The 25,879-nt window shown below is 38.3% G+C and overlaps 5 protein-coding genes across 8 annotated transcripts; 3 read left to right on the top strand and 2 right to left on the bottom strand.

The window, feature by feature from the left end:
• The first annotated feature begins 171 nt into the window (after positions 1-171).
• On the top strand, positions 172-12,360 carry LOC135653878 (uncharacterized). 2 transcript variants are annotated; one of them, XM_065175503.1, is made up of 12 exons: positions 172-787; positions 869-923; positions 1,037-1,136; positions 1,244-1,367; positions 1,466-1,549; positions 2,742-2,795; positions 2,877-3,001; positions 5,490-6,075; positions 9,500-9,614; positions 9,721-9,770; positions 10,003-10,143; positions 11,870-12,360. In XM_065175503.1, the coding sequence occupies exons 1-12, from the start codon at positions 275-277 to the stop codon at positions 12,119-12,121; spliced, it is 2,199 nt and encodes a 732-aa protein (XP_065031575.1). In that variant the 5' UTR covers positions 172-274; the 3' UTR covers positions 12,122-12,360. The 2 variants fall into 2 exon arrangements, with proteins under 2 accessions (XP_065031575.1, XP_065031574.1); XM_065175502.1 differs by having other exon boundaries at positions 10,003-10,146.
• Positions 12,361-12,528: 168 nt separating this feature from the next.
• LOC103970669 (cytochrome c6, chloroplastic) lies at positions 12,529-14,282 on the top strand. Of its 2 annotated transcripts, none has more exons than XM_009384548.3 (6): positions 12,529-12,747; positions 12,831-12,960; positions 13,528-13,619; positions 13,713-13,744; positions 13,815-13,878; positions 13,962-14,282. In XM_009384548.3, exons 1-6 carry the CDS (start codon positions 12,685-12,687, stop codon positions 14,100-14,102), a joined length of 522 nt encoding a protein of 173 aa, XP_009382823.2. In that variant the 5' UTR covers positions 12,529-12,684; the 3' UTR covers positions 14,103-14,282. The 2 variants fall into 2 exon arrangements, with proteins under 2 accessions (XP_009382823.2, XP_009382832.2); XM_009384557.3 differs by having other exon boundaries at positions 12,541-12,747; positions 12,843-12,960.
• A 374-nt stretch (positions 14,283-14,656) lies between these two features.
• Positions 14,657-21,466, bottom strand: LOC103970662 (uncharacterized protein At4g19900). 2 transcript variants are annotated; one of them, XM_018822558.2, is made up of 5 exons: positions 20,022-21,466; positions 19,094-19,243; positions 16,742-16,879; positions 15,852-16,046; positions 14,657-15,413 (listed from the first exon to the last, which is right to left on the bottom strand). In XM_018822558.2, exons 1-5 carry the CDS (start codon positions 21,263-21,265, stop codon positions 15,227-15,229), a joined length of 1,914 nt encoding a protein of 637 aa, XP_018678103.2. In that variant the 5' UTR covers positions 21,266-21,466; the 3' UTR covers positions 14,657-15,226. The 2 variants fall into 2 exon arrangements, with proteins under 2 accessions (XP_018678103.2, XP_009382810.2); XM_009384535.3 differs by having other exon boundaries at positions 20,058-21,466.
• Positions 21,467-22,310: 844 nt separating this feature from the next.
• LOC103970654 (copper transporter 6) lies at positions 22,311-23,089 on the top strand. Its single transcript, XM_009384524.3, has one exon. It carries the CDS (start codon positions 22,420-22,422, stop codon positions 22,870-22,872), a length of 453 nt encoding a protein of 150 aa, XP_009382799.2. The 5' UTR covers positions 22,311-22,419; the 3' UTR covers positions 22,873-23,089.
• A 994-nt stretch (positions 23,090-24,083) lies between these two features.
• Positions 24,084-25,639, bottom strand: LOC103970644 (glutathione S-transferase U10). The gene is made up of 2 exons (XM_009384511.3): positions 25,096-25,639; positions 24,084-24,642 (listed from the first exon to the last, which is right to left on the bottom strand). Exons 1-2 carry the CDS (start codon positions 25,411-25,413, stop codon positions 24,265-24,267), a joined length of 696 nt encoding a protein of 231 aa, XP_009382786.2. The 5' UTR covers positions 25,414-25,639; the 3' UTR covers positions 24,084-24,264.
• Positions 25,640-25,879: the final 240 nt, after the last annotated feature.

Genomic DNA, 25,879 nt, shown 5'->3' with positions numbered 1-25,879 from the left:
AATTGAAAATTTCATGTATTATTATTCAAATATTACTTAATAGAGATTAAATATAATGAGATAAGTATATTAAGCGAAAATTTGGTGGGGCAATACGAAATCACAACGCTTGGGCGTCTTTTGGCGGCAAAACCCGCAGATTTCCAATCGACCCGCTAAATTACCAAATCCGTTTCCTTTCGCTCGATCCGTCGTTCCCCCTTTTTCCCTTCACCGCCTCCTTCGAGTCCTCCTCCTCCTTCCCTGCTCGCCAGTTCCAACTTCGAGGCTTGGGATGGAAGGAAGCTTCGACGACGACGATCTCCTCCTGCCCCGCAGCCAGTCCGTCTCTCCGGTTTCCAAGCCCAAGCTGTGGCGCCTCAAGAAGGCAGGCCAATCTGGCCCTCGCGATATCCCCACCGCCGATCCCGTTCTCTCTCCTTCGCGGGTCCATCCCGTGGAGTCTCCGGCGATGGCGGCGACGCCAGCTTCCGAGGAATCAGTGCCCGGATCGCATGTAATGGAGACGGAGACGGGTCCGGAACCGGTTCTTGATCCCTTGTTTCCGGATCTGGCTCGGTGTGAACCGAATTATATGGAGACTGAAAGAGAGAAACAGGGTTTTGATTGGGGAGAGGAAAGTGGAAGCGCTGGAGTGCTGGGGGCGAAGGGTGGGTACGAGGACGTGAAGTCCGCGAAGAAAAGGCTGAACTCGGAGGAAGAAGTCGAGACTACTCGCAAGTATAAGAAAAACAAGTCAGGTGAGAAGCCCAAAGAATCTGCTCGGGAGAAGCGAAGGCTTGAAAAGGTAGGCTTCGTTTGGTAATTTATGCTTCGAAGGTATTGTATGTCGCTGATCTTTGATCTTTTAATTCATCCTGGTGGACAGGAAAGAGAGGCCGAACTGGTTCGAATTCATGCTGAGTCGCAGCGGTTGTTGCGTGGTGTGCATCACATTACTTATTCCTTCTGTATTTAAGTTTGTTCCATTTTTGCCTACTTTGATGAAAGCTTTAACATATTCCTATCCGCTTTTACAATCAAAATTTAATGCCAGAAACTAGTAATGTTTCTTTTACGGCTTCCGCAATTGTTTGGATACCCATACCGCCTCTTTTAGAGAAGATCAGATGCAGGAAGCGAGAGTTGTTGGAAAAGTGAGTATCGATCTATATATTTGCTTTAAAGGGGAAACGTTAGCAAGTTAATGCCATATTTTGTTGAAACAAAATCTTTATTGTAGTTCAATTTGCTGTTGTCGCAGGTATGGTTATTTCAATCATCCGGAATCTACAAATGATTCCACAAGTAATAAGGTTGATATTTGCCATGACTTTGATCTTGCTAGGCCTGAGAATGGGAGAGGCGATGATGAACATTTAAAAGAGGTTATTCCATAGTACTCTTAACAAGTTCAATACTATTTCAGGAATACAAAAATTGAGTTCAAATTTTATTGAAAACTAATGAATTTATCATGTTTCAGAATGATTTTCCACATGACAGATCTTTAGACGTGGGTGAAATAGGAAGCATCCCGACTGATTGTGAAAATGATCTTCATAATCAGGTTATCAGTTACTTTCATTTATTCATCGCCTTGAACAAAACCCTTTTTACTCTCATTGTTCTAACAAAAATTGCTGTCAATATGGTGTATTAATGTTTTCCTTCATGGTTGCACCTGGTTATATATATCGGTATATCCAGTGAGTCCAAGTATATCACACATGTCAACATCTATATGATGTTCAGCATTTTAATTAGTTAATGCTTAAAATTTTGAACAATATTTTCTTTTGAAATAATCAGTTGCCTTTCCTATGAGCATTATTTTGCTGAATCTAGTAGATGTTTGTTGCTCTGTAGTTTATTTGACAAAGGGAATTCAAGGGTAGCTTACTTTCTTGAAAGGTCCATGACTAGGGTTTTTGCTAGGCCCGTTAAGTCCATAATTGTTATTTGTGTACCTGTACCATTTAGGTCGAGGTATATCGGTGTTTTCCTGTAATGCTATAACTAGAAGCTCATTCCAAATTTTGTAGGACAGCTTTGAATATTAAATATGCAAATGAGTCTGTTTATAGGAAACAGTCCGCAAGAAGACTTAGAAGGTGATTTCAATTGTGTATACTGGCTTTCCTTGTAAGTTGGTAACAAGGAAATTTTTTAGTGATCTGTGGGTGATAGCATAAACATGGAGTAAAAGTATCTAGAGGCATGGGTTTGTTTTGGTGAAGTTGAGTGTGAATTGAGAATTCATGACAGTTATATACCTGTGAGAGTTCAGTTGGCAGTAACAAAACTGAATATTTTAAGTAAATTAAGGATCCAGTGCTTGAAGTTTCAAACTGGTTGGCTCTAGGAAGTCAGATAACATTATTGAAGCATGCCAGGAGGAGATTAGTGATGGGCTTGCCAAAATACTCTCCTAACTCAAAGCAAGAAACTATAGCATAAATTGAAAGGGATGATTCAAAATCATTCAATGAAGATGCAGACATGTGTCTATTACCCAATATCTTGTTCTCTCTATATATAAGTTCTGTGGCAGTTGACATTCTGAAGGCACATTAAGCTCAAATCCCCAGCATCACTACACTAGCAAAAGAGAAATAGCTATTACTGTTTCCAATGTTAAAAGAGTTGAAAGAATGTGAAAGAAGATTAATACATCAGTAAGCAAACACGTGTACTAAATGTAATTTTCAATTATTTTGATGAAAAGAAAAGTAAGATTAACTCTTTCTAATAAAATGCAGGCTACTAATCCCAATTCTGAAGATGCAAATCAGACTTTGAACACTGACACGGAGGTCTGATTTTTGACAATCAATTAATACTGTTGTAATATCTTATCCTAAATCAATTCTCATTTTTGGGTACATTTTTCACAGGTTATTTCTAATGATTCTGACCAAAGTGGAGAACATAACCAATTGGCTTACAATACGAATGATACATTAAAAGATACCTTCTCGTCACTGCCAACTTCCACCCCTAAACTTGTTTCCACGGATGTGTAAGTGTTATGAAATTTTCTAGTCCTCTTATAAAGATTCAAACAAAAAAATGATCTGAAAAGGTTGCCGTAAATAAATTATCCAGTGCCATGCATGAAACAACCTGGATGCATGGCACATTTGTTTCTTTTTGTCTGATGTAATGCATGGAAATTATTGTGATACATGTCAATTTGTCTCTTATGCAAAGTAATTCTTGTAATTTAGAAGTTTATTTCACCTATTTGCATGTCTATCTTTATGAAACAAGTATTAAATTTCCTTTTCGCACTTGTGCCACTGAAGTCAGGGTCATGATAAGTACCTTGTGGCATGTTCTTCAGTTGCATGGTTTATAAAGGCATGCACAAGCCTCTCTTTCTGTCAATGAAGCTTATATTTCTTTCTGAAAAATTAAAAGATGAAGCTGTTGTTGCTTGCATACTATTGTAGCACTGGGATACATTATGGTTTTCTTGGATTTGCTTTGACTGCATGACACTTAAATATCTACAGAACTACATCGATTCATTGTTACAATTAGGTTCATGAAAATTTGTCTTTATAATTCTAATTAAAAGTTTAAACGAACAGGGATTGTTAGTCTGTCCTTTTTGAAATGAAAGAAAGATACATGCCAAATATTTTGTTATGAGGATAATTTTACAGTTTCTCACGGTAACTTGTTAAAGTTTGACACCCAAAACACTATCATTCCAAATTGAAAATTAATATTCTTCTGAACAAGATTAAATTCATCTCAATTTGCAATTTGATCATGTGCATCATCAAATTCATTTATTGTGCAAGTTATTTGTTTATATATTTAATTTATTTCCATCACAAATATTTCTTGTATATTTTACTGTTGATCAGTAGTTAGGTCATTATTAAGGTCTTTTTATAGGTTTATATTGGTCAATAAGTTTGGGTAAAGAAATAGATTTTCATCAATCAATAAGAATTAATATTAAATTTAATCTGAATGATATTTTTATATTAACATCTTGACGATGGTTATTTTAAACATAGTGATGAATTTGTTCTAACAAAAAATGTGACACATTAAAAATTTAAGTGACCAAAGTAATTTCAAGGGGCAGAGAACCCAATTATATCTTTATGTAGCCTTATTATCTTTATTCAGTCCATGAAGATTAAACAGGAAGATGGTTGTAATTAAGATGTATAATGTGCAGACTTGCATCCTGTGCATTCCAACTCCCTTTTTGGCATTTTATATCATGTGGAACAAGCAGTCTTAAATCTATACTGAATCACTAACATAGTCCCGGTATCTGGTTATGACTTTGTATGCAGTTGCTGATGTGATGTATCTTGTTAAATATTGTACAATCTGACAAACAACTGTTTTTAGGCTAAATATAGAAGTTGCTACTGGTAGTTATTTAAAGTTGCAAATCATATAAATAGTAGGTGGTTAGCACAAAGCATCCTATTTCTGTAGCAAAGTTATATATATTTTTTTTTTTTCCAAAAAATGCTTTAGAAGGTAAAATTTACATAAATTAAGAAAGAAAACTATGAGGTAATGATTTATTTCTATTTAATGAACTTCTGATGCTTAATGCCTTAAATGTAAAGGTAAAATCCAAAGATATTCTCTTATTGTTAAAAATCGTCATTCTTTGAATAAATGCTGTTCATGAATGCCCTTGAATTTGCCTTAGATGTTCTGAAAAATTCATTTTCATAATGATTCCTCAAATAAAAGCAACTGTTTAGATGAAGTATTTTATACATGTTCAGGAAGTATGCATGCGATATCAGTATGCAGCATATATCTGATGAGGATATTGCTATAAGATTGAATGTTGCACATAAATAATAAGCCATGTGTTCCACTTACCTCTGCAACACTGTGATGATATTCATATATGGGATTAGGGAAATACTCTCCTGGCCATCCTGAAATATACTTTTGCAGCTTTGTTTTGCTTTAATATATTTTCTTTGAACAGAATACAAGTGTTGTGATGTGCAAAAAGAGGTCAATTTATAGTTAAATGACCAATCACCCCTGTTTACCTGTTTCTATGAATGCATTAGGAGAAAAAGATCTAACAGCAGCTTTATCATTTTAAACAAAATTATTTTTGAGGCAACAAACTCTGAAGTTTGTGTTGTATTATTACCTAATATTCTAATATCTTCAAATTTAGAAAAGCTTTAAGCAAGGATGCAACTTAATAGGCATCATGCGATTCAGGAAATGGCATTCCTATTCTCTCATGTGTTTTTTTTCAATCACACATGCCTGTGGCATTATATATATGTATATACTATAAAGGCATGTGCAACCATCTTACTTCTTTCATGGTCCTTGTTCTTTAAATTTTTTGTATGATATATATACTCATGCCATTATGATAATGATTTTGCTGATATTCTGATGTATTAAGTAAGGAGCTTCTGAAATTTTAATGAACCACAGTAAAACTTTTAGCAAGCTTCATGTGCTAATAGCCAATATAATTTGCTCGATAGTGGTCATCCTTCCAGTTCATCATCATCAGAAGATGATGACGATGAGAATATTGATCTTCAGCCACACAAGGTTGTTAATATGGACTCATGTCCAGAACATGGACCTATTAAAGCTTTTGTTGATGATGAGGCTGAAGAAGAAGATGATAGTGACCATGATCTGATGAGATTTCAAGAAAATGAAGAAGATGATGAAAGTGATGATGATGACGTGGTTAATGATCTGATTGCAACCGACTTTAAGGAAGCACCAATAGATCATGAAAGTCGCAATCTGCTTCATCAGAAGTGGGTTGAGCAACAGGATACTGCTGCAACAGACAATTTCCTGCAAAGATTGAGATGTGGTCAGAAACAGAAAGAGCCAAATTTTTTTCATGAAGAAGAGGAGAATGAAGAATTTAGTGAGAAATCTGAAGAGGAAGAATCATATGACCTACCTCGAACTAATGCCACCCGTAAAAATGCAAAATTGGCAAAACAGATGGTTGCACAAATGTACACCGATGATCAGGATGCTTATGTATCGTCAGATGATGAAGAGATTGAGCGAGCCTTAACTCGTCAGCGCTTACTGAGGCAGAATGTAAGTTTCTATAGTCTCCTTTGTCTTTATGTTTGGTATCTGATAGCAGTTCTGACAGGTACCCCTCAAGAACACATAAATTTTGCAGAAAGTTTTAAAAGTTACTCAATATGTTTAGTACATTGTCATTGTTTCTCTTTGAGCATTTATTAGCCCTGCATGTTCGTAATATATCTATCATGTTAAGCAATCCATTCAATTGAGATTCTTCTTTTCTTGCATTCAAATATATAAGTACAAGGTAACTCTTAATAAGATCTAATTTATAACCCTATAAGTACAAGTAACTCTTTGCATTTATAGGTTTAATCAGGCAGGGAAATTGTGTTGCTTCTCTTGCTGCTTTGTTGTCCTCTACTTTTGCTACCGCATCCACCTCATTGCATCACTGTCATTGCCTCCTTGTGTCATTGTGGCTGTCACATCTTCCTATTGTACACATAGTGGTCTCCTCTTCCTTCACATTTGCATCCTCCTCTTTTTCTTTCCCTTCCACTTCCTCTTCCTCTTCTCCTCTTCCTTCTCTCTTTCTTTTTTTTCTCTTTGGTCCATGTAGATTGGTTTGCCGACATACCTTGCATTGGTGTGTTGGTATGTACCAAACATGTACTAGTTGGGTTAGGAACTGGCACAAGTTTTGGTCTGAAAATTGAAAACTTGATTTGGCAAGGGTTTACTAATTAGGATTTGTGGAATTTAAAGGATTATCTTTTCAGGAGCCTTTAAGATGCTATCTCCCATTCAAATTTTATTTGTGCATGTCATGAATATATTATGAAAGCTTTCTTCCTCTAAATGATCTTTATACTTAGTTTTAAAATAGCTTCAAATTGGTCAATGTAGAAAATTTTCAGTTTGGTCCTAGAATCTTACCCTTTTTTGTTATCGTTTGTCTCTCACCCATTAAGATTGCCAACATGGCTAATGGAAGCATCTATTGAGAATAAATTATAGTAGAAAATAAGGTTTGCAATACTGTTTAGTACAGAACAATATGAGCGGTAATTATTGGATCGATAGTTTACAGGTATACAGACCAGTGTGAACTAAGTGATATGCTTTGTTAGGGCTTGTATCGTCCTGTACAGGATGATACATGTCCTATGTCTTTTTAATTCTTTCACTATATTTTCAGGATTTTTTTTTCAAAATTCAGTGTGCAAATTGGAACAGACTGGAATGGTCCAATATCTATACAAAGAAATTGTGAACTAGGATATAGAGTTTAAAGTTTTGTCCTACAATAGTTGATTGTCTTTGATTGCCATGTCAAACTATATTCCTCCCCTATTTCCTATTGTACCTCTTACTTCCGCTCCAAATCTTTCCAACTTCCATAACCTTCATTCAACTGTTTTGTCCTTTTATTCTTCCAACACCACCCCTCCCTATCACCAGTAACATGTCCGCTTTCTCCATCACCATCTCTCCCTCCTTGATCATCACCTCCTTCACTACCACTGCCACCCTTTCCGTTGCTTTCCTTTAGATCCTGCCAACCGCCACCTACTTCATCATCAGCTCCTTCACTACCACTACCGCCCTTTCCGTTGCTTCCCTCTAGATCCTGCCAACCTCCACGTCCATCTTGAGAAGAGGTGGTGGTAATGGAGGTCCAGAGGAGGAGTTGGAGGGAACGGAGAAAGAGGAAGTGTAGCAGTAAGGGACAGAGGAGTTGAAGGAAAAAAGTTTGTGGAGGAATTATCTTTGACTATTTGGTTATCCTAGAGCGATCATATGACAGTAACTAAAATTTAGGACCCATGTATACTGTATGCTATTCAATCTATTCTTATTTTCCCTTCCTTTCATTATATTTTTGTAAAATATTCAATTGTGGCTCAACTTTGAAACTAATGTTAATTTTTAGAAGAATAGAGGAACTTTTTTTGACTTAATATACCTACAGGAACATGCCTAAACTGATGTATATCACACTTTAGTGCCCATATTTGAGACCATATAGGAAGCAGAGAGCTTGTCTTTTCTGTATTTTGCTTTTTTTAAAGTTAACTTCTTATTTCATTTACTTCTATCCTTTTGTATGAAATATCTAGAATAGCAGAGAAAAGGGTCAAACTATCAACATTTGGATCATTTTTTCGGGTCAAAACTGAAACCAATATTGAGTTACTGGAATGTTGATTTAATGTAGTTGAGATATATAAAAAACCTACCCAATAGTGCATAAGAAGTCACTATATAAACATTCAAAAAATGATGAACCAAAAAAGTTTGTCTTGTAAAGCATCATATTAGAATATGATTCTTTTGCTTCAGCAAGACATATCACTTTATATATAAGCTAAACAAGAAGAATGATTCGACTTACCTACCTCAAACGTTATGACTCTGGATCTTTTCCCTTTTGGCTCTGGATTATAGATTATAGTTGCTTGTTGATCATTTAAGAGCATGATTTCTCTCAGTTCAGCAGTGGATACGACTTTGAATGCAAGTTAAGGGGAATAATAATTTTGCCTATATGCCAAATGGTTTGAATCTGGATATATATTGTGTTTTGTCATTCATGTTGTTCTTGATGATGATGATGATGAGTGATGCCAGGATAGATGGCCTGAAGTTATAAGACAAACTTATTAATTTGGGTGGCCTAATAAGAAGGGGGGAAGTTATTCTGGTGAAAATTATCATCCAAAAATATGGAAATGTAGATGGTTGAGTTGCCCATACTTCTTTGGTTGAGTTGCCCATACTTCTTTGTGCATATCTTTTTGGTTTAGTCATAGGTTAAGCCAATGCTAGATCTACATTTAAGTCATATCAACTTCTTGCTTTATTTGTTATTATTTTCTTTTGTAAATATTTCATAATTTTTATCAGCTATTTTGTGATTTATTTTTGGTTGCATGCAGAGTGATTTTTGAATCCCAAACAAATTGAAGAAAAAAGGGTTTAAGCATGTTTATATGTAAGTCAAGTTTGCATGAAGGACTGTCAGATGAAGTATAAGTCAAGAATTCTTCCTTTTTGTTCCCTTTTTTTTTTTTTTTGATATTTTCCCTTTATTGTCTTTCTCCTTTTCTTTTCTAAATAGTTATGCTATAGCATTATGACTTCTTTTGCCTCTCTCTTAATTTTTTGGACATATTTCTACCATAGCATAAAATCCAGTTGCACTATGTAATTATTTCTAACCGAAATCATTCTCAAAGGCATGCATGTTCGTTCAACTTGGTTATTTGAAGTGGCACTAAGAGCAAATTAGAGTAGCAAATGAAATTGAAAAATGGAGTAACCAAGAGCCATTCTTGACTCTGACTTATTCAAAACCTAATTTTGTTTTGAGTGTTTGTTGCCATATAATTTGAATTCTGGCATTTAAAAATTGCTTAATATATATGAGATTTCTATTATTTTAATGTTTGGTACAATTATTGATAATGAACTTCCAAATGTGCAGGAAGAATCCACATTTATTTCTCTGGCAGATGATGGGGATTCCCGGGAATTTTTTGGTCTTATTAAGAAGGTGAACAATGCTTCTGAGCCCAAAAAGAGAGAGAAAACAATTACATGTAAACAAACAATTTTCATTTGTGCTTTTCCTTTTTCTTTTACATACAGAATTTTATGACATCAACATTTTCATGTGCTCTTTGTATCCTCTTTACATGCTTGCAGCTGACTTTGATAGACTGCTAATAAGGGGAAGCAACTATAGCTCTTCAAAGGTAAAATATATGTGATTATTATTCTGCTAGTGTTTGAGACTTTGAGTTGTGCATGTTAGGTTTGTTGATAACTAACTTTTGGTAAATTAGATGCAAATTGATTTTCCTTTGATTTGCATGTTTTTGTTTTACAAATATGGTAGCTTCTTATGCCATGCTTATAATGTTTAATAATTGGATTCGTACCAGTCTAAACAAGGCATCCTTTCAAATAATTAAAGTCACCATGCAGGCATCTTTTCTTGGTCGAGCAAAAGGTTCTTCGATGCCATATTCACACAAACAAGGATCAACAACTGCACGTGCATTCATTTTTGGTCGAGATGATAGTAATAGCAGGAGTTGTCTGACAGCCTCTGAGAACCATCAAAATGTGGTAACTCTAGACGTTCATGGCTCAAACTTTTTTGATTTTTTGTTTTATTTTGCAATAGTGATATATTGACATTCTTCAAACTTCAAAGAAGCATAAGCTTTAACTACATACTCTCTCTCTCTCTCTCTCTTTTAATTTTTATTAACATTATTTATTCTTGTGTTTCTAAAAAAATATTTCTAACTACATCCATCGATTCAAAACTATTATTTCTGCAGAGAGATAAAAAGTTATTTTTTTTTAAAGATGGAGTTTTCTCATAGGAATTTTCTTCTTGTTGGCATGTCTCATTGGTAATGTGCTAGCTAGCATGCCCCACGCCGACCGACTAAGTCAAACACATTGGAAATGATGTCTATACAACTTGGCACAACAAAAACCTCAAAATTGGAGATCTTGGTACTTATGGCTTCAATAACATGTATTCCATCCCAAATCTGATTATGAATTCTTTGTAATCCAAGATATAAATATTGATATGATTTGAGCTCCATTCCTATGAGGATATTTGAATAGTTAGAAATAGCTAAAACATAGAAGTATTCTAGTTAATTCAATCAGAAATGTTCTTTGCAACATGCTTTATATGCTCCTTTTGTTTTTTTTTTTTCCTTTCATTCGTTTTAGGTATCTTGCTCGACAAATTTCATTTAGTGTCATCTACACCTATTTCTGCATAAATTTTGCTCACAAGTTACACTTTGGATATGTTGATCACCATGGAATATTGCTTTGAATAGTAGATTTGTATGCAAGCTTTCAATATTGGTATCCTGCAATATACATGAATTTTCCAATATCTTAATTGATTTGATATCAGTGCTGTAGCATATCCTAATTCTCAATCCTGTGTTCCATGCCTTTTAGTGTGTCATTGAATATGTTGTTGGTCTTATGGTTGTGTTCAACTAAGCCAACTCAACTTGTTCAACTGCTGGGTCAGGTTGGATTTGGTGCTCTGAGTTTACTTACCCACTAGGCTTTGCAGACCAAATAGGGTTGGTCAGGATGACCTCAAAATCAAAGCCCAACCCGCATTCAGTCTTTAGCTACTTTAACTTGGCTCAGACTTGGCAATATGAAGCATATACTGCCTGTTAATATAGAAATTGGGTTAGATTGAATTGGGTTATGGTTGAAGTTCATCACAGCCCAACCGACCTGAATTGCACCTATAGATTAGGGTCCTGTTGGGATGTGTTAGCAATCAACTGTCTGGTGTAGAGATTTTCTAATTGTACATTTTCCTCACGGGAAAGTGCACCCAATCGTATGGAAGCGCATCCAACGTTGCTTTTAGATGAAAACTCATGAAACTTTGTTATTTTGATTTTATTTATTTATTTTTTTCTTTGAAGTTCTCTTACATCTTGTATTTATGATGAAAATGAAATGGAATTCAAATTTGGAATGGCCCGAAAGTTGGTATAGCAATGAGTCAAAACAGAATGGAAAAATTCAAACCATGATCAGCATCCATGCTGGATAGAGTGGAAATTTTCAAACCATCTGGATATGATCAAACTATATGAGAAGGGTGACTTATCTAGCAATGAGAAATAATATAGTAGATAGTGAAATGACTGCACATAGTAGTACTTTTCCAAGGAAAATCATTATATATATTTTAGGCATATATGAATGAATGAATGAATACTTCTTAACACACGAAATTGGTTTTATGGTTGAAGAAATCTGATGGTATGTTGGCTGCACCCTGCAGGATGAGATGGAAAAACAACATAGGAAGCCTTCATCAGCAAAGTTCAACGGCTCAAAGGTGAAATCAACTTGTACATCGAAGACTGAGGTGGATACAAGTTCAGGTCCTTCATTGTTTACGATCCTGCAGCAATCATCTATATCCTCTGGTAAACAAAGAATGGATAGTAAGATGGCAAGCAGCGATAAGTTATCAGAAACCCGAATCGCCAACCATTTTTCAGCATTTAGGCTACGCAGGTCTGCAAAATAGCAGAGAAGAAACAAATGGCTTACGCCAGAGAAAGCCCAAGGGGTAATTTGATCTTTTTGGACTCCTGGATCTACGACTCCCGCTTGATTCCGAAGGACATCTGAAGCTTTCTTTAGTCTTTAATGTGGAGGTTGACTGCTGGACTTGTTCGGAACAGCAAAGTAATTGTGACAGCAGTCTGCTTGATGATTCCATATATCTGACGTTCTTGGTTGTCGAACCTTATGTTTTGTTCCCATGTAATTACTAGGTTATTTGTTTGTTTCTTTGAACTGGAGTCAAGGTTGCACTCGTGTCATGTAAAAGTTCTTGATGACGATTAAAGGGGATGTTGATTAAAATCTAGAACATTACGGACAACGTCTTACATATAACATCAAAAAAGTCCCAACCAATCCTGTACCACCCATTGACATCATAAACCTGAGTGGGTCATCATCCGGTTTGATCTGGATTTGGTTTCTCCGGCAAGTAATGTTTCCCAGCCCACATTTGTAACTTCTCGGCGACTTTTCCCTCACCTCCAAGCAAATCTGTTATTAGGAGTTCTTCCTGCGAGAAAGATGCGGCAGCCTCTTTGCTTGGTCTCCACCTGCTGCAACAGCTCCTGCTGCTTCCGCCCGAAGGTAACCTCACAGAGCAAAAGCTGCGATGCTTCTCCTTCCAACATCGTTTAGCTTCCCAGGTAACGCTAAAAACTTCTGCATAGGACTGGTCGAAGAGGCGAGAGGCTACTCCGCTCCGCCAAGAGCAAGGAGGAGGAACCCCGGGAGGAGTCATGGAGCGGCTGGCGACTCCTCTGGTGGCCGCTGCTGCAATCCTCGCCTTATCCGCTCCCGGTGAGCGCCCGCCCTCTTCCCCTTATTGCCCTCCGTCGCTGGTAATTATTTCGAGGCTGTCCTTTGGTGGGTTCATTGGTCATCGATGCCATAATCTTTCTTGGAAACAGCTCTACTGTATGTACTGTTGTTGCACACGTCGACTCGTTGATGCGTGCGTCGTCGGTGACGTCTCATCCATGTGGTGTCCACATCGGCATAACGCCGTCGAATTCAGCCTCGGGTGAAGCCAAATGCATGCATATATATGCCATGTAGAAACCACATTACATTAGAAACCTAATAAGATTTGACTAGAAACAATTAAGACAGACAATCGATCTAATTATATCTATTACATTACACAAAGCTGAATGGCAGAAAAATCCTTTGGAAAAGCCAAAGACTATTTTTATGCATCACAATCAAAATTTGAAGCCCATAAATTCTACAAATAGACCTTTGTTTTTGAATGAATGGCTTGGACTTTTGATCCTGAACGCAACACCTCATACGATGCAACAATGACCTGTATACATATCATCATCGGAGACTTGCAAGTCAGTCATGTTTGGTTACTTGTCGCAGTGGCCTACGGCCAGTCTATATCGAATGGTGCGGCTCTGTTTCAGAAAGCATGTATCGGTTGCCATGACATGGGAGGGAACCTTTTGCAGCCTGTGAGTGTTTTGATTTCCTTTCGTTTCCATAATGTAACCAGTTTGGTGGTTCCACATCTGCCTCATTCGCTTGCCTCCTCCTCCTCCTTTCAGGGTGCCACTCTATTCATGAAAGATCTGCAAAGGTAAGCCAGCCGCTGCTCTTCCGCATCTCTTTTTGCACACTGAGGTACGTGGTCTTCTTGTCTTGTGCAGGAACGGTGTTGCCACAGAGGAGGGAATATACGACATCACATACTATGGACAGGGAAGGATGCCGGCAAGTAGCCTCCTCTTACCTTTATGCTATTATTGTCTGCAACCGAAGCATCAATAGCTCTGAATCTATAATTGTATCATCAGGGTTTCGGAGAGAGATGTACGCCGAGAGGTCAGTGCACATTCGGACCACGGCTGCAGGAGGATGAAATCAAGCTCTTAGCAGAGTTCGTGAAGGCACAAGCTGACAGAGGATGGCCAAAAATCGAAAGCTATGGAGATTGAGCTCTGCAGAAAACGAAAGTTCAGAAATGGCACATGGTCAGTAGACAAGACGATAGACGTGTCTGATCCAAGTTGATTTACATTTATCAATGATCCTCGTTTCGATGGAGACGATGATATATCAATCCGAATGAGTGAGCCCAACATCTTAATTAAATGGAGAGATAAATTGAGGAGATACATATCTTGTAATATATCATCGTTTATTTTTTACTCTAAAAAAATAATTTTAATGTGACGTCTAGAAAGAAAGTATAAAACTTTGATACGTTATCATAAGAGGAAAAATAAACAATTTATTACTATTATTATTGGTGTCACTTTTAATCATATGATTTATGTGTAATCATCATATGATTTAGATCTGTAATTTCACTTCAGATAATTATAAGTTGAATGTGCAAAACAGATATACATTATTAGAATGTCAGAGCCTACAGGAAAAGAAAAAGGATCCATAAGACTCTTTCCCTCGAGAGTTCCGAGTCACCTCTTTGTCAATTACACCAACTTCACACATCAAGTAGATTGATTGCACTGAAACAACAATCTGATTATTCAAGGAGTAATGACACATCAAAACTTATTTAGGAGAAACATCAACATAATGAATGGTTGAAGGTACAACAATTGTACAATTTTTCCCAAAGTCACGCTGACGAAACCTTTTGGAGTGATAATTTCAAAGAATCTACACCTTCTAAATTATCAAATATGCAAAAATATATAACTATTCTTGTGCTCAAAATCTCTATTTAGTCACACAAGCATCTAATCTGGATTCCACGGGTTCCTCTTTTATTTCTTGCATCAGCATCGCATGCTAATCTAATCGATTTCATTAAAGATCTGTCATTCAGAAGTTGACCAACATAGCTGAAGGCAGCTCCTCTTTGATTTCTGCTTACGAGTCCTGAATTTTCACTTCAGCACCCTTGCACCATCCCGTTTCTTGGGCATACCAAGAGGTCATTCCTTCAATGGAAAACACGATGTTTGGATGGTCGGATCACCCATGCAAAATCACAACACATCAAGACAATGGAGACAGTACTGATTTAGAAGCCTCTCCATAAGACTGTTAGGTTCAGGGATGTTTGGAAGGTCGGATCACCCATGCAAAATCACAACACATCAAGACAATGGAGACAGTACTGATTTAGAAGCCTCTCCATAAGACTGTTAGGTTCAGGAACCAAAGCAGATGTCATGCCATTCCAGAAATGAAATGTGATTGATTCATTCAGCATCCTTTTTAAAAGATCATCTTGTTCAGCTCTTTCAAATTGATCAGCAGGCTCTGCAAAGTACCTGTACAAAATCCATTCAAACTGTTGAGCGATAATGCTAGCATAGAGTACAGGTGGTTAGCTTGTTGAACATGTCCAGCGATGTCAGAATTTTGCTGATAAATGTCATTTTCTTATGGAAAGTGATGCCAGGAATTAAGAGGGGTATGCAAGTGCAGTGTAATGTTTGTTGCGTATAAAACTAGAAGACTAGATGATACGGGTTATAAAGCAACACAGAATTTCCACAGAATTCCCTAAAAGAAAATTTTAAAGACGGAGCAAACGCCTCACTGTATACATAACGTAAAGGTCACACACTATAGTCTTAGCAGTAGGCAAGCTAACCAACAAATTACTAGCCACATTGTTCTAACTTGCTCATTTAACCGAAGCTATTAGGAGAATGGTTAATGGTATGGAATTCAAAACAAAAGATCTATATCAAAGAAAGAAGCACCTTGTAATATTTATCGAACTGATAGGATGAAATGCAAACTGAGGTTCCATCTTTATGTCAAGCTGTAAAGAAGATTTCCCAGCCTTGTCAGAAATCCTTTTTATAACTCTTGTCATGAGATCAGCACCATTCCACCTTAAAAGGGTATCGTCATATGTTGAATAGTATTCATTTAGGCACTCGAGCATCAAAGAACTGCAGACAAATATATAGACTTGTGAGAATTAATACACAAAGCTAAAGATGTATTAGTGGAAAAATGTTATACAAAATGATATGGCTGCTCTCAGATCCAGATCAAGTAGTCATGTGAATCCTGTTGGAAAAATTGTGACTTTTATAACCTAAAAGAAAGAAGCTACAATAGATTACAACTACTGATCTTTCAGTGGACATTGTAACACTTAACAGGCAAATGAAATACTATTATGCCGTGCGTTCTATTTTAGGCATCATTCTCAACATTCTTATTTCCATTTACAAGTAAATTATCACCTCACAGAATGCATTTCTGAAACAACAGGATAATCTATCACACTTCATGAAAAATAACGCTCACATGTACGTAGCAAACTCAGTATTTAAGGTAAGAAAGTTGATTCCCAGCCACGCTTCTATTGTCAATACTTAAGTTGTCCTACTTTGCTTAGAACAAATGTGCAACTATGCGTTCTTAGTCCATATGGTCTGATTTGGGCAAAATGAAGATCTAAGCCACAGTTACTACATTTGAACCTGGATACAAACACTAAAAGATAACTTCAGATGACATAATCAGGATCAAGACATCCTACATGGCATTATTGATCATAAAGTTGAATCAAACAAGTAGATTTGCCTTTATATCCATAAAACACATGAAGTTAGGCAAATATGTACAGTTTCAGTACCTGTTCTTTTCGAATGCCATCACTGCACCATTAAAGACTGAATTGCCACCTGTGTTATCCTCAATTGAAACAAAATTCTTCAGTGAATGCAGAGGGTTTAGAACTATAATATCTGAATCAAGGTATACACCACCATATCTGGATTATCAAAGGAAAAAAAACAAATATCTTTGTTACAAAGGGCAAAATGGAACAGCTTCAGTGGTCATAACATTTACCATACCACTAAGTTATGTCATTTGCCATGCCTGTATTATGTGCCATATAGCTCATGCTTGCTTATGTAGTATGCAAATTACCTTCAATATACTTTCTTTATTGACGGGTGAGCTAATAAACTTTATAGGTTATTTTCCAGGCTCTCATTTTCAGTGCATTGACAACATGACAAATGAAAACATGGTGCTTGATAGTATCTGATAGTTGAAAGATAAGATGGAACTTGATGCTAACAAACAAATATAAATAAAGAGATGTTAGTACAACTACACAATGGATTATGTTTTGGAGATCACATATTTGCTTAGGGTTGCAAATGAGTAAAGCCATTCACAAGCAAGTCAGTTTTCAACTCATGAAAAAGCTCATTTGCCAAGGTTATGAAGCTCAATTATTAAATGAACCATTCTTGAACATGGCAAAGCTCCACTCGTTTAGGCTAGCCAATCGACTCACTAATAAGTTTGTGAAGATGCTCCCGAGCAGACTCTTCAACAAACTCATTTATGTATGACACATTTTAATTGCAAATTTATGTCTTACTCCCATTTAACAAGTCGGTGAGCAGGTGAAAAGAATTGTTCATTCAAAAAGGAGAACCAAAATCAACTCAACTGAAAAAAAAAAAAAAGTCCTTCAAAAATGAGACCAAAAGTCAACTCCATTGAGGATAGAACCAAAATCTCTAGTTTTGTAGACTATTGTCTTATCGAATGAACAAAATTTAAACCGAGATTGAGCTTGCAAAAATTATTATAAGTTAATCTTGAACATTATTTTAAGCATGATTTTGATTTTGGGCCGGGCTTGAGCTCCGCTAACGTAAGTTAAGCTGAGCCTGAATGGAGCAAAGCTTGGTCTGAGTTGGCTCATCAATAAGTTGAATATTAACTAGTGACTTGCCATTTCATCTTATATACCATTAATAAGACACAAAGAAAGAAACTTAAACTCTTTGCTTGTTTGTGCTGGAATGTTAGGTGTTGTAAAGAAAAAAAAATCGAATAATTAAGTGACAATGACCTTGTTAGCCTATAGTTAAAATGTGTTTAGTGTTTTATATTAAACTCTAAAATAAATATTATGTGGTTATAGTCGAGAGACCATCTTTGATGCTACTGCCTTTTAACTTTACCTTGGTAGCACATAGATCAAGTCAACAATGGCACATGGACATGGGGACATGAATGTAATATGAATGCATATCCAAGTATTAAATTCGGCAAAAGACAAAATGGAGATACAGGGACACACATAAGGATAATAATTAAAAAAATATATGACACCGATGTTGTAATACTATGAGTATATGGAGTACCACAATTTAAACTAATCATAAGATTTAGAATCATAAACCCATCCACTTATATTGCTATTATTGTTTGACATTGGGATAGTACAACTAAAGATTCTGAAAAGAAACCAATTTGTTATGTAATATATTAGCATAAAAATATTTCATAAATTTTACTTTATAATTCCTTGGTCTAGGCATAAACCAAAAGTAGGAATCTTCCCATGGAGATAAAACTTCTTAATCATAAAGTTAGAAAGTGGATGAGAATTTGGCTCTGCTCACTTTCGCTTGTGGAACTCTAGGAGGTCTAGAGACTAAGATTCATAACCAACATTAGATATTTATTTGGAATGCGTTTGTCATTCTGATCATGTTGGATGATCAGAAAGTTGAGAAATTCATAATCTTAGAAACATATATATATATATATATATATATATATATATATATATATATATATCTCAGAGAATAATTTGTTTAGAAGTAATTATCTGATGCGTTAGCATATATGATATTTGTGATCAAACAAGAATTGTGAGGCAAAATGGCCTAGCTAATATCCATAATTGATGCCTTCAATTAACTCGTATAAAATCCATTTACAAATTAAAATTTAGGCAATCAAACAACCAAAAGGTATGGATCTGCAGATTTAAAATTTAGTGGGTATGCTGTCTTCTTTCCAAGTTTCTGCATGAAATGAATTCCTTTTACATGAGAAAAGACCTAGAAAGAAAGAACAAAGAAGTTTCTATCCACAAAAATGTACTACAACAAGCAAACAAATATTAGGACCTTAGTTTAGGATAAATCTTTAAACAAAATTGGCAACTTACTTGTAGAGAGCAGCAAGACGTAATAGCTCGCTATAATGAATGGGATAATGTAATGTCTTCCTCCACTCAAACCATACAGATGAAAAAATATGTGCTGGAGTGTCCTTCAAAAGTTCATCAAGATTTGGCATGGCAACTGCAACTCTAAACCTGTATGCCGGACATCAAGTTACAAAATGAATTTTCTAACAGAGACATTTGTGAACTGTTTAAATTTAACTCTAGAAGTCTAATTTTGATGGAGCATAAATATCTTTAACAATGTGAAGAGAAAAAGGAGAATATATTATTTCATAGCACAAATCATGGTAAAAAATTCAACTTACTTATAACAGCAAAAGTTCATGTGCCATTCATCACATAACCTTAATTTATTGGAAATACAACAAATTCATAGGGTCAACCACCTAGGCATATGCACTATGTGATTCTTATATTTTTTGTTTAAAAAACCTACTTTTTAGTCAATACTGGATGTTATTACCAACACATCGATACTCTCGTTAACAGCATTTAACCAGGGCAATCATGATACGAGAGTCCTCACATCCCTACCTATTACTCAAAGCAATGAGGGATTAATAAAGATCAAATACAATTGGACATCATCTTCAGTTTTTGCATTTACATGTGCGCAATATGCATTGAGAAAGAAAAAAAGATCAGTTTTTTAGAAAACTTGTATACCCTGCCATTAGGCATTAGCATTAAAAGGAGTCCTTGGCTCAGTTCAGCAGAATGTGGTTCACAAAATCTGATATCAAAATGTCATGTATTGTCACTAACCACTAAGAAATTAAATGAAACCTTGGAAGCAGGATAAGGAGTTATGAGGAAGGGGGAAAGTAAGGAAGACAGTGATGAAGAGAGGTAGGGACCAACAAGGAACAAGAAAATTTATTCTAAATGCTTAAGTTGAACTACCAGCCTTAAAGCACCACGTTTTAGACAAAGAATGCAGTACCCATCCTTCACAAAGTCCTCGAAGAAGTTGAGCTCCATTGTCTCCGAGAACACAACAACACAAGCATCCCAATGATGATGCAGAAGACTCTCCAGTCCCCGCTGGTGCCGGACACCATAAGTCCAAGGTGGGCTGTTCCACACCATAAAAACTCTTATTTTGCACCGCCCGCTATCGAGAAACTGCTCCATGAAATCTGTAAAAGTCAGATGGGCGTCTATACCAGGAAAATACCCCCATCGCCGACCATCGGCATGCACTCGACCCTCCTCCTCCTCCGAAGTAGTTCTTTTCCTCTGTCCGTCCGGAATTTCCTCTTGCCTTCTCGTATTCTCCACTTCTAGTTTTCTTCTTCCGTCGGCTCTTTTAGCCTCACCACCCCCACCCACATTAAATGGAATACTCTCCATCTCCTTCAGCAGCACCCTCTGAACCATCCGATCGCCTTGAGTGAGGGTCGCCAGGCCGGGCCCGTCCGGATCCTGAAGCAAAGGATGGTTCTTGGGGTTCAACAGCTCGAGGTTCGAGCGGAGCATCCGATCCCGCCGGAGGAAATTCCCCTTCCCCTCGAGCCACCGCGCCCACCCCTCCCGCAGAGGCGAGTCACCGGAGCCCGCCTTGAGCAGAAGCGCATCCTCGATCCTCCGGATCGAGTCGAGCTTCAGCCGCACGTCCTCATCCACCGGCTGGTCGTCCGACCCGAACGCGGTCTTGGTCCGAAAGTGACGGGCATCGTAGGAATCAAGGAAGCGGTCGCCGCGCGGATCCTGCTCCAGCTGGCCGAACCGCCTCCGGGCAACGCCGAGGGCGTGATCCCAGAACAGGCCGGAGCTAAGAGTCCGGGTGACCGCTGGCTCGTCGGGATCCTGCTCATCGGCGTCTCCCTCCTCCTCCTCCTGGGCACTCCGGCCGCGGTCGACCTCCTCCTCCTCCTCCTCAAGCACGTCGAGCTCGTCGATCCGGTCGTCTTCGGCGGCGGTCTCGTTGAGGGCGTTGTCGTCGGCGTCGTCGAAGAGGGCAGCGGGGTCGCGATCCGAGGGGGCGCGACGGGGTAGGACGGAGGGGAGGCCGAGGCGGAGAGGGAAGGAAGAGGAAGCGGAAGAGAGGCGGGAATGAAGGACGGAGAGGGAGACGAGGAGGAGGAGGGCAGCAGCGGCGGCGCAGAACTGGGGGCCGTAGCCGGAGCGCCGCCGCGCGTGGCGAAGCATCCCCGCAGGCGACGAAGGAGCCCGCCTTTGCTTGCGGTGTGATGGTGGACCGGCCCGGCGGTCCCGCGGAAGGTCTCAGTTCGGCAGCAGCGTAGTTATTGCCGGAAATAAGACTAAGCCGAAGAGGACACGAAGAGGGCGACGGTGGGTGCGACGAAGCTAATGAAAGCTCCACCACAACCAGAGCAAAGAGGAGCATTTTTCATTTGTTATTTTAAGAATATTTATGCGATTTTTTTATAATTCTTTTTTATTTTCATCAAAATTTACCAAATACTAAAAAAATCCTTTTATTTTCATTTATTAAGCACACTAATATAATATAATTCTTTCTCATAAATATTAATTAAACCAATAGACTCTTTTTTTTTTTTTTCTGCTCTAATAATTTGGGAGATAATTACAGTCCTCTGGTGGAATAATATTGTTTTCACCCTTTGGGAGAAAAAAAAATATTATTTTTTGTATTAAAATGATATAATAAATAAACCTGTAACTTCTGAAAGCAGATTTCTTTTAGAGCTATCAAGGAATTATTTGAGTGGAATGGAAATATTGTGGAGGAATTATTATGAGTGAAAATATTGTTTTCCCCCTCACAAAAAAACTCAAATAAAATCAGACCCTCTTTTATTTAAATGCCAAGAAAATATCCTGTTATGTTCCCACATCGATCACTCTTATACATAATAGAATTAACTGAATATTAACGAAATTATTTTTTCGTCGAACACGTGTCTCTTAAAAAAGTAATTTTAAATGATGAAATTATGATTATTTATTCTTATATATATATATATATATATATATATATATATGGCTACAGGAGATCGAAAAGATTAGTATTTGACTTTGACCAGGTTCTACCCAAGTCCGGACAATTTGTTCGGCCACGTAGTCGCAAATGTTGCCTCCATTGTTGACTAATCTGAAGCAAAAATCTCCGTCACATCGCAGCGGTGCCAACACGGCCGTTGCTTCCGGACTTGTACGACCATTTCTGGGTGTTTGTACTGCATGCAAAGTACTCCTCACGCCTGTCCAAAAGGTCATTAAAGCTTACCTTCATCGTCGTTCTCCTCCTCCTCAATACTAAAAATACCTCCGACGACGACGACGACGACGACGAGGTGCATACCAGGAGGATTCAGACCATGGACCACGGCGGGATGGGGGATATGAGCACGAACAATTCCAACATGGCCAAGAGGCACTACACCCACATGACCTTCTTCTGGGGCAAGAACTCCGAGATCCTCTTCTCGGGATGGCCCGGCACCAGAGGCGGCATGTACGCCCTGGCGCTCCTCCTCGTCTTCGCCCTCTCCTTCCTCGTCGAGTGGCTCAACCACTGCCGTCTCATCAGGCCCGGGACCGGCCATGTCGCCGCCGGGCTCGCCCGGACGACGCTGCACGCGGCGCGAGTCGGGCTCGCCTACCTCGTGATGCTGGCGGTCATGTCGTTCAACGGGGGCGTGCTGATCGCCGCCGTCGTCGGTCACGCCGTCGGTTTTCTTCTCTTTGGCAGCTCGGTGTTCCGGAAGACGCCGCTGCAGCCGACCGACAACGACGGCCTCAAGGGTGATCTTCCTCCCATGGCCTGCTGATGTTGTGCGTGATTTGGTAGTAAATTTGGATGCAAGATGTGATCTTGTGTAGTTATAGAAGCTTGAAATCTAATAATTTCAATAAGAAACATGGATTCATCTGTAAGAAATCCTTTAGCAGCATGCTGATCTTTGTGCAGGTCGACTACGATGCTGTAATCCTCCTGCATGGCTGTGAAATTATACATATAGCATCCCATGTGATTCACCGATTGCATGCTGATCGTCTCAGTCTTTGCTCCTGCAATTGGGTTTCAGAGAATTACTGATGTTGTGCAACAAAAAGCAAATCTTTAACATTTCTTGCAGGGTAAAGCAGAAACCTGATGAAAATTTCAGGTGCTGAAGAAGGCACATAGGCAGCAACATGAAAAGAATTCCTAGAAACTATTTTGAGCATCTAATCTAACCAAGTTTGATCCATGTGAAACTGAGACCACTAGGAAAAGGAAAAAGTACCAATCTGCCTTTTGTTTTAATCTTCTTTTTGGCTATAAAGTCCTAACCTTTGATTTTTGTGGCTCATCTGATCTGAGTGGAATTGGCAATGCCAAAAAGCTTCTCCGTGAGCTCTTTTGAAATCTAACACAATTATGTGGGATTTCCCTTTTCCCTTTCGGCTCAAATGAATTGCTTTTCTGGTTTGTCTATTGGAAATCTTGATTACATGGAATATATACTTCCACTTAAGTACCAGGTTATACTATGATCTCTAGAGCTATCTGGACCCATGAGTTTAAGGATACTGCTCGTTGACCACATGTCTGTCAGCGTAGATTAAGGTTTATGATTGTTTATTCCAAAAAGGGTGGATCACATCTCAGTACCATGTTGTATAAAATATTTGAAATGTCACATTATTATGACTTGCATAGGTTCTTTTCTTCAGGTAAGATGCAATCATATGATATCTTATGATGTTCATATGTTTGTGTTATGGGCAAACTCATCTGTGAGGAATTCCTTGGTAAAGTATTGCTGATCACCCATAATTAAACCTACAGCGGTCATCAGTGAACAATAGTGATGCTGTATTCCTCTGGCATATTTTTTTGACTCTCCCTTTCTTCACAGAGCTCCAATTATCTTTTTCTGGTGAATTAAGTAGAACACACACAATTCAGATAACACCAAAAATTTGCAGAGGATCCAATCCGGCGGAGGGGACGTCCGGCCGAGGAAGTCGAGCACTCGTCCGTGTGGTCGGCATGGGAGAGAGGGACTAATCTATCACTTTATTTGGTGGATGATCTTTTGCTGAGTACAGACACATCACAAGAAACTCCCAAGTGATGTTTAGACAATTTCTTTTAGGTAATACACAGTCACACTGCGGAAACAGATTGCATTCGATAGAACAACAGCAATCACTCTTCCTATAAACCATGTTGTCTATTCTTTAGAAGAAGAGAGAGCCATCATTCTGCGTTCCTTGATAGCTTCCAACACTTGGTCGTAAGGCACCACTGTGTTCTTGACAAGGTCAAGGCTCAGAAACGCATGAACATAGGAGTAGAGTTGTGGTGTCATCTCCTCGTTAAATAGCTTCACATCAGCCACCTCCTCGATGGCCTTCGTTCCTGGATTGCCTGCACCTACAATTATGTCAAGGAGACCAGGGGAGCTGCCATGGATAAATGGCCCCTTCTTCCGTGGGAAGTCCTCCATGATTCCTTTCTCCAGTATTCTTAGTACCTCGATGAACTCCTTTGTTGCCTTCTCCAGTTCCTCTCCTTGGGAACGTATAATGGCATAACTAGGAGGCACCATCTGCAATCCCCAAAACCACAAAAAGGTATGTAATCAGAGAAAGCATACATTAGCTATAATACAATATAAGAGTTTAAGCTGGTTGATTTCTGATGATAGAGCAGAAATGTAATCTGGATAGAGCAGAAATGTTGCTCCTTTGCGACTTGGAGATAAAGAGTTCGAGTGAGGTAAAACTACACACATTAAGACCTTATCAATATCACTCTCACATATTCTAAATATCAGACTATGAGATCGATCTCTCACTCTCTTGGTAGACATAAATTGTTCTGTGGTTTACGAACAGTGGTTTCATGACTTCCTAACTGAGTTGGCTAATACTTTCCTCCTGGGAGATCTGATGGTAGAGACAAGAGAAAGAAGAACGAACAACTCCATAAAGAGTCCTAAACGCCAAAAGAACTCGAAAAAGTCGTATCCTGAGATGCAAATAATAAGACGTTAATTTACCCTTTGGTAGAAGAAATCAACCCAAAAGCGAACCCTAGCTCTCGAGTAAGGATCACTGGGGAGGAAGGAAGGCTCCGCCCACGTCTCATCGATGTACTCCAAGATCACACGCGACTCCGCCACCGGCTTCCCGTCCACCACAAGAACCGGCACCTTCTGGTGCACCGGGTTCAGCTGCAGAAGCGTGGCGCTCTTGTTGGTGAGGTCTTCCTCCACGTACTCATAGGCCACCCCCTTGAGCTTAAGAGCAAGATGGACCAGCGTGCAGTAAGGGCTGAGCCAGAAGCCATACAACTTCACTTGTTTCGCCTCTCCCATGTCTGTCTGTATCACTCTCTTCACGGCCCACTCTTGAATCCATCCGAGCACATATATAGAGAGATGTATCCTCTTTTGGCCATAAGATCATGCTTGGAGAAGAAGGTTTTGGCCGGTCAAAATGACTTGGGGAGGACGCCAAGGAATGCCAACATCTAAGGAATATTTAACGTTATTCTAACACATTTTTCTGACCCAAGTGAAGCACGTGATGCATTTTATATATCGTTCTTGATCTCATTTGAGATCCATCAAATTTCTAAAAGAAATCCAAGAGATTCTACAGATCTCAAATAAATGCTGATAGATCGGTGCCACGATCACGATATCTGATATTTCGTTCCATAGTAGTGTAGACAATGAAGCAAAATGGAGAATTGAGAAAGCATGACATTTAGGTATCCAAATAGTTGATCAGCATCTTAGCATCTTACAACACGAATGTGGATTGTCTTAGCAAAGTGAT

The sequence above is a fragment of the Musa acuminata genome, unplaced genomic scaffold (assembly GCF_036884655.1).
Source record: "Musa acuminata AAA Group cultivar baxijiao unplaced genomic scaffold, Cavendish_Baxijiao_AAA HiC_scaffold_42, whole genome shotgun sequence".
In the NCBI taxonomy this organism is placed as follows: Eukaryota; Viridiplantae; Streptophyta; class Magnoliopsida; order Zingiberales; family Musaceae; genus Musa; species Musa acuminata.
Note: the sequence above shows the minus strand (reverse complement) of the source record. Positions and strands in the feature narration are given on the sequence as shown.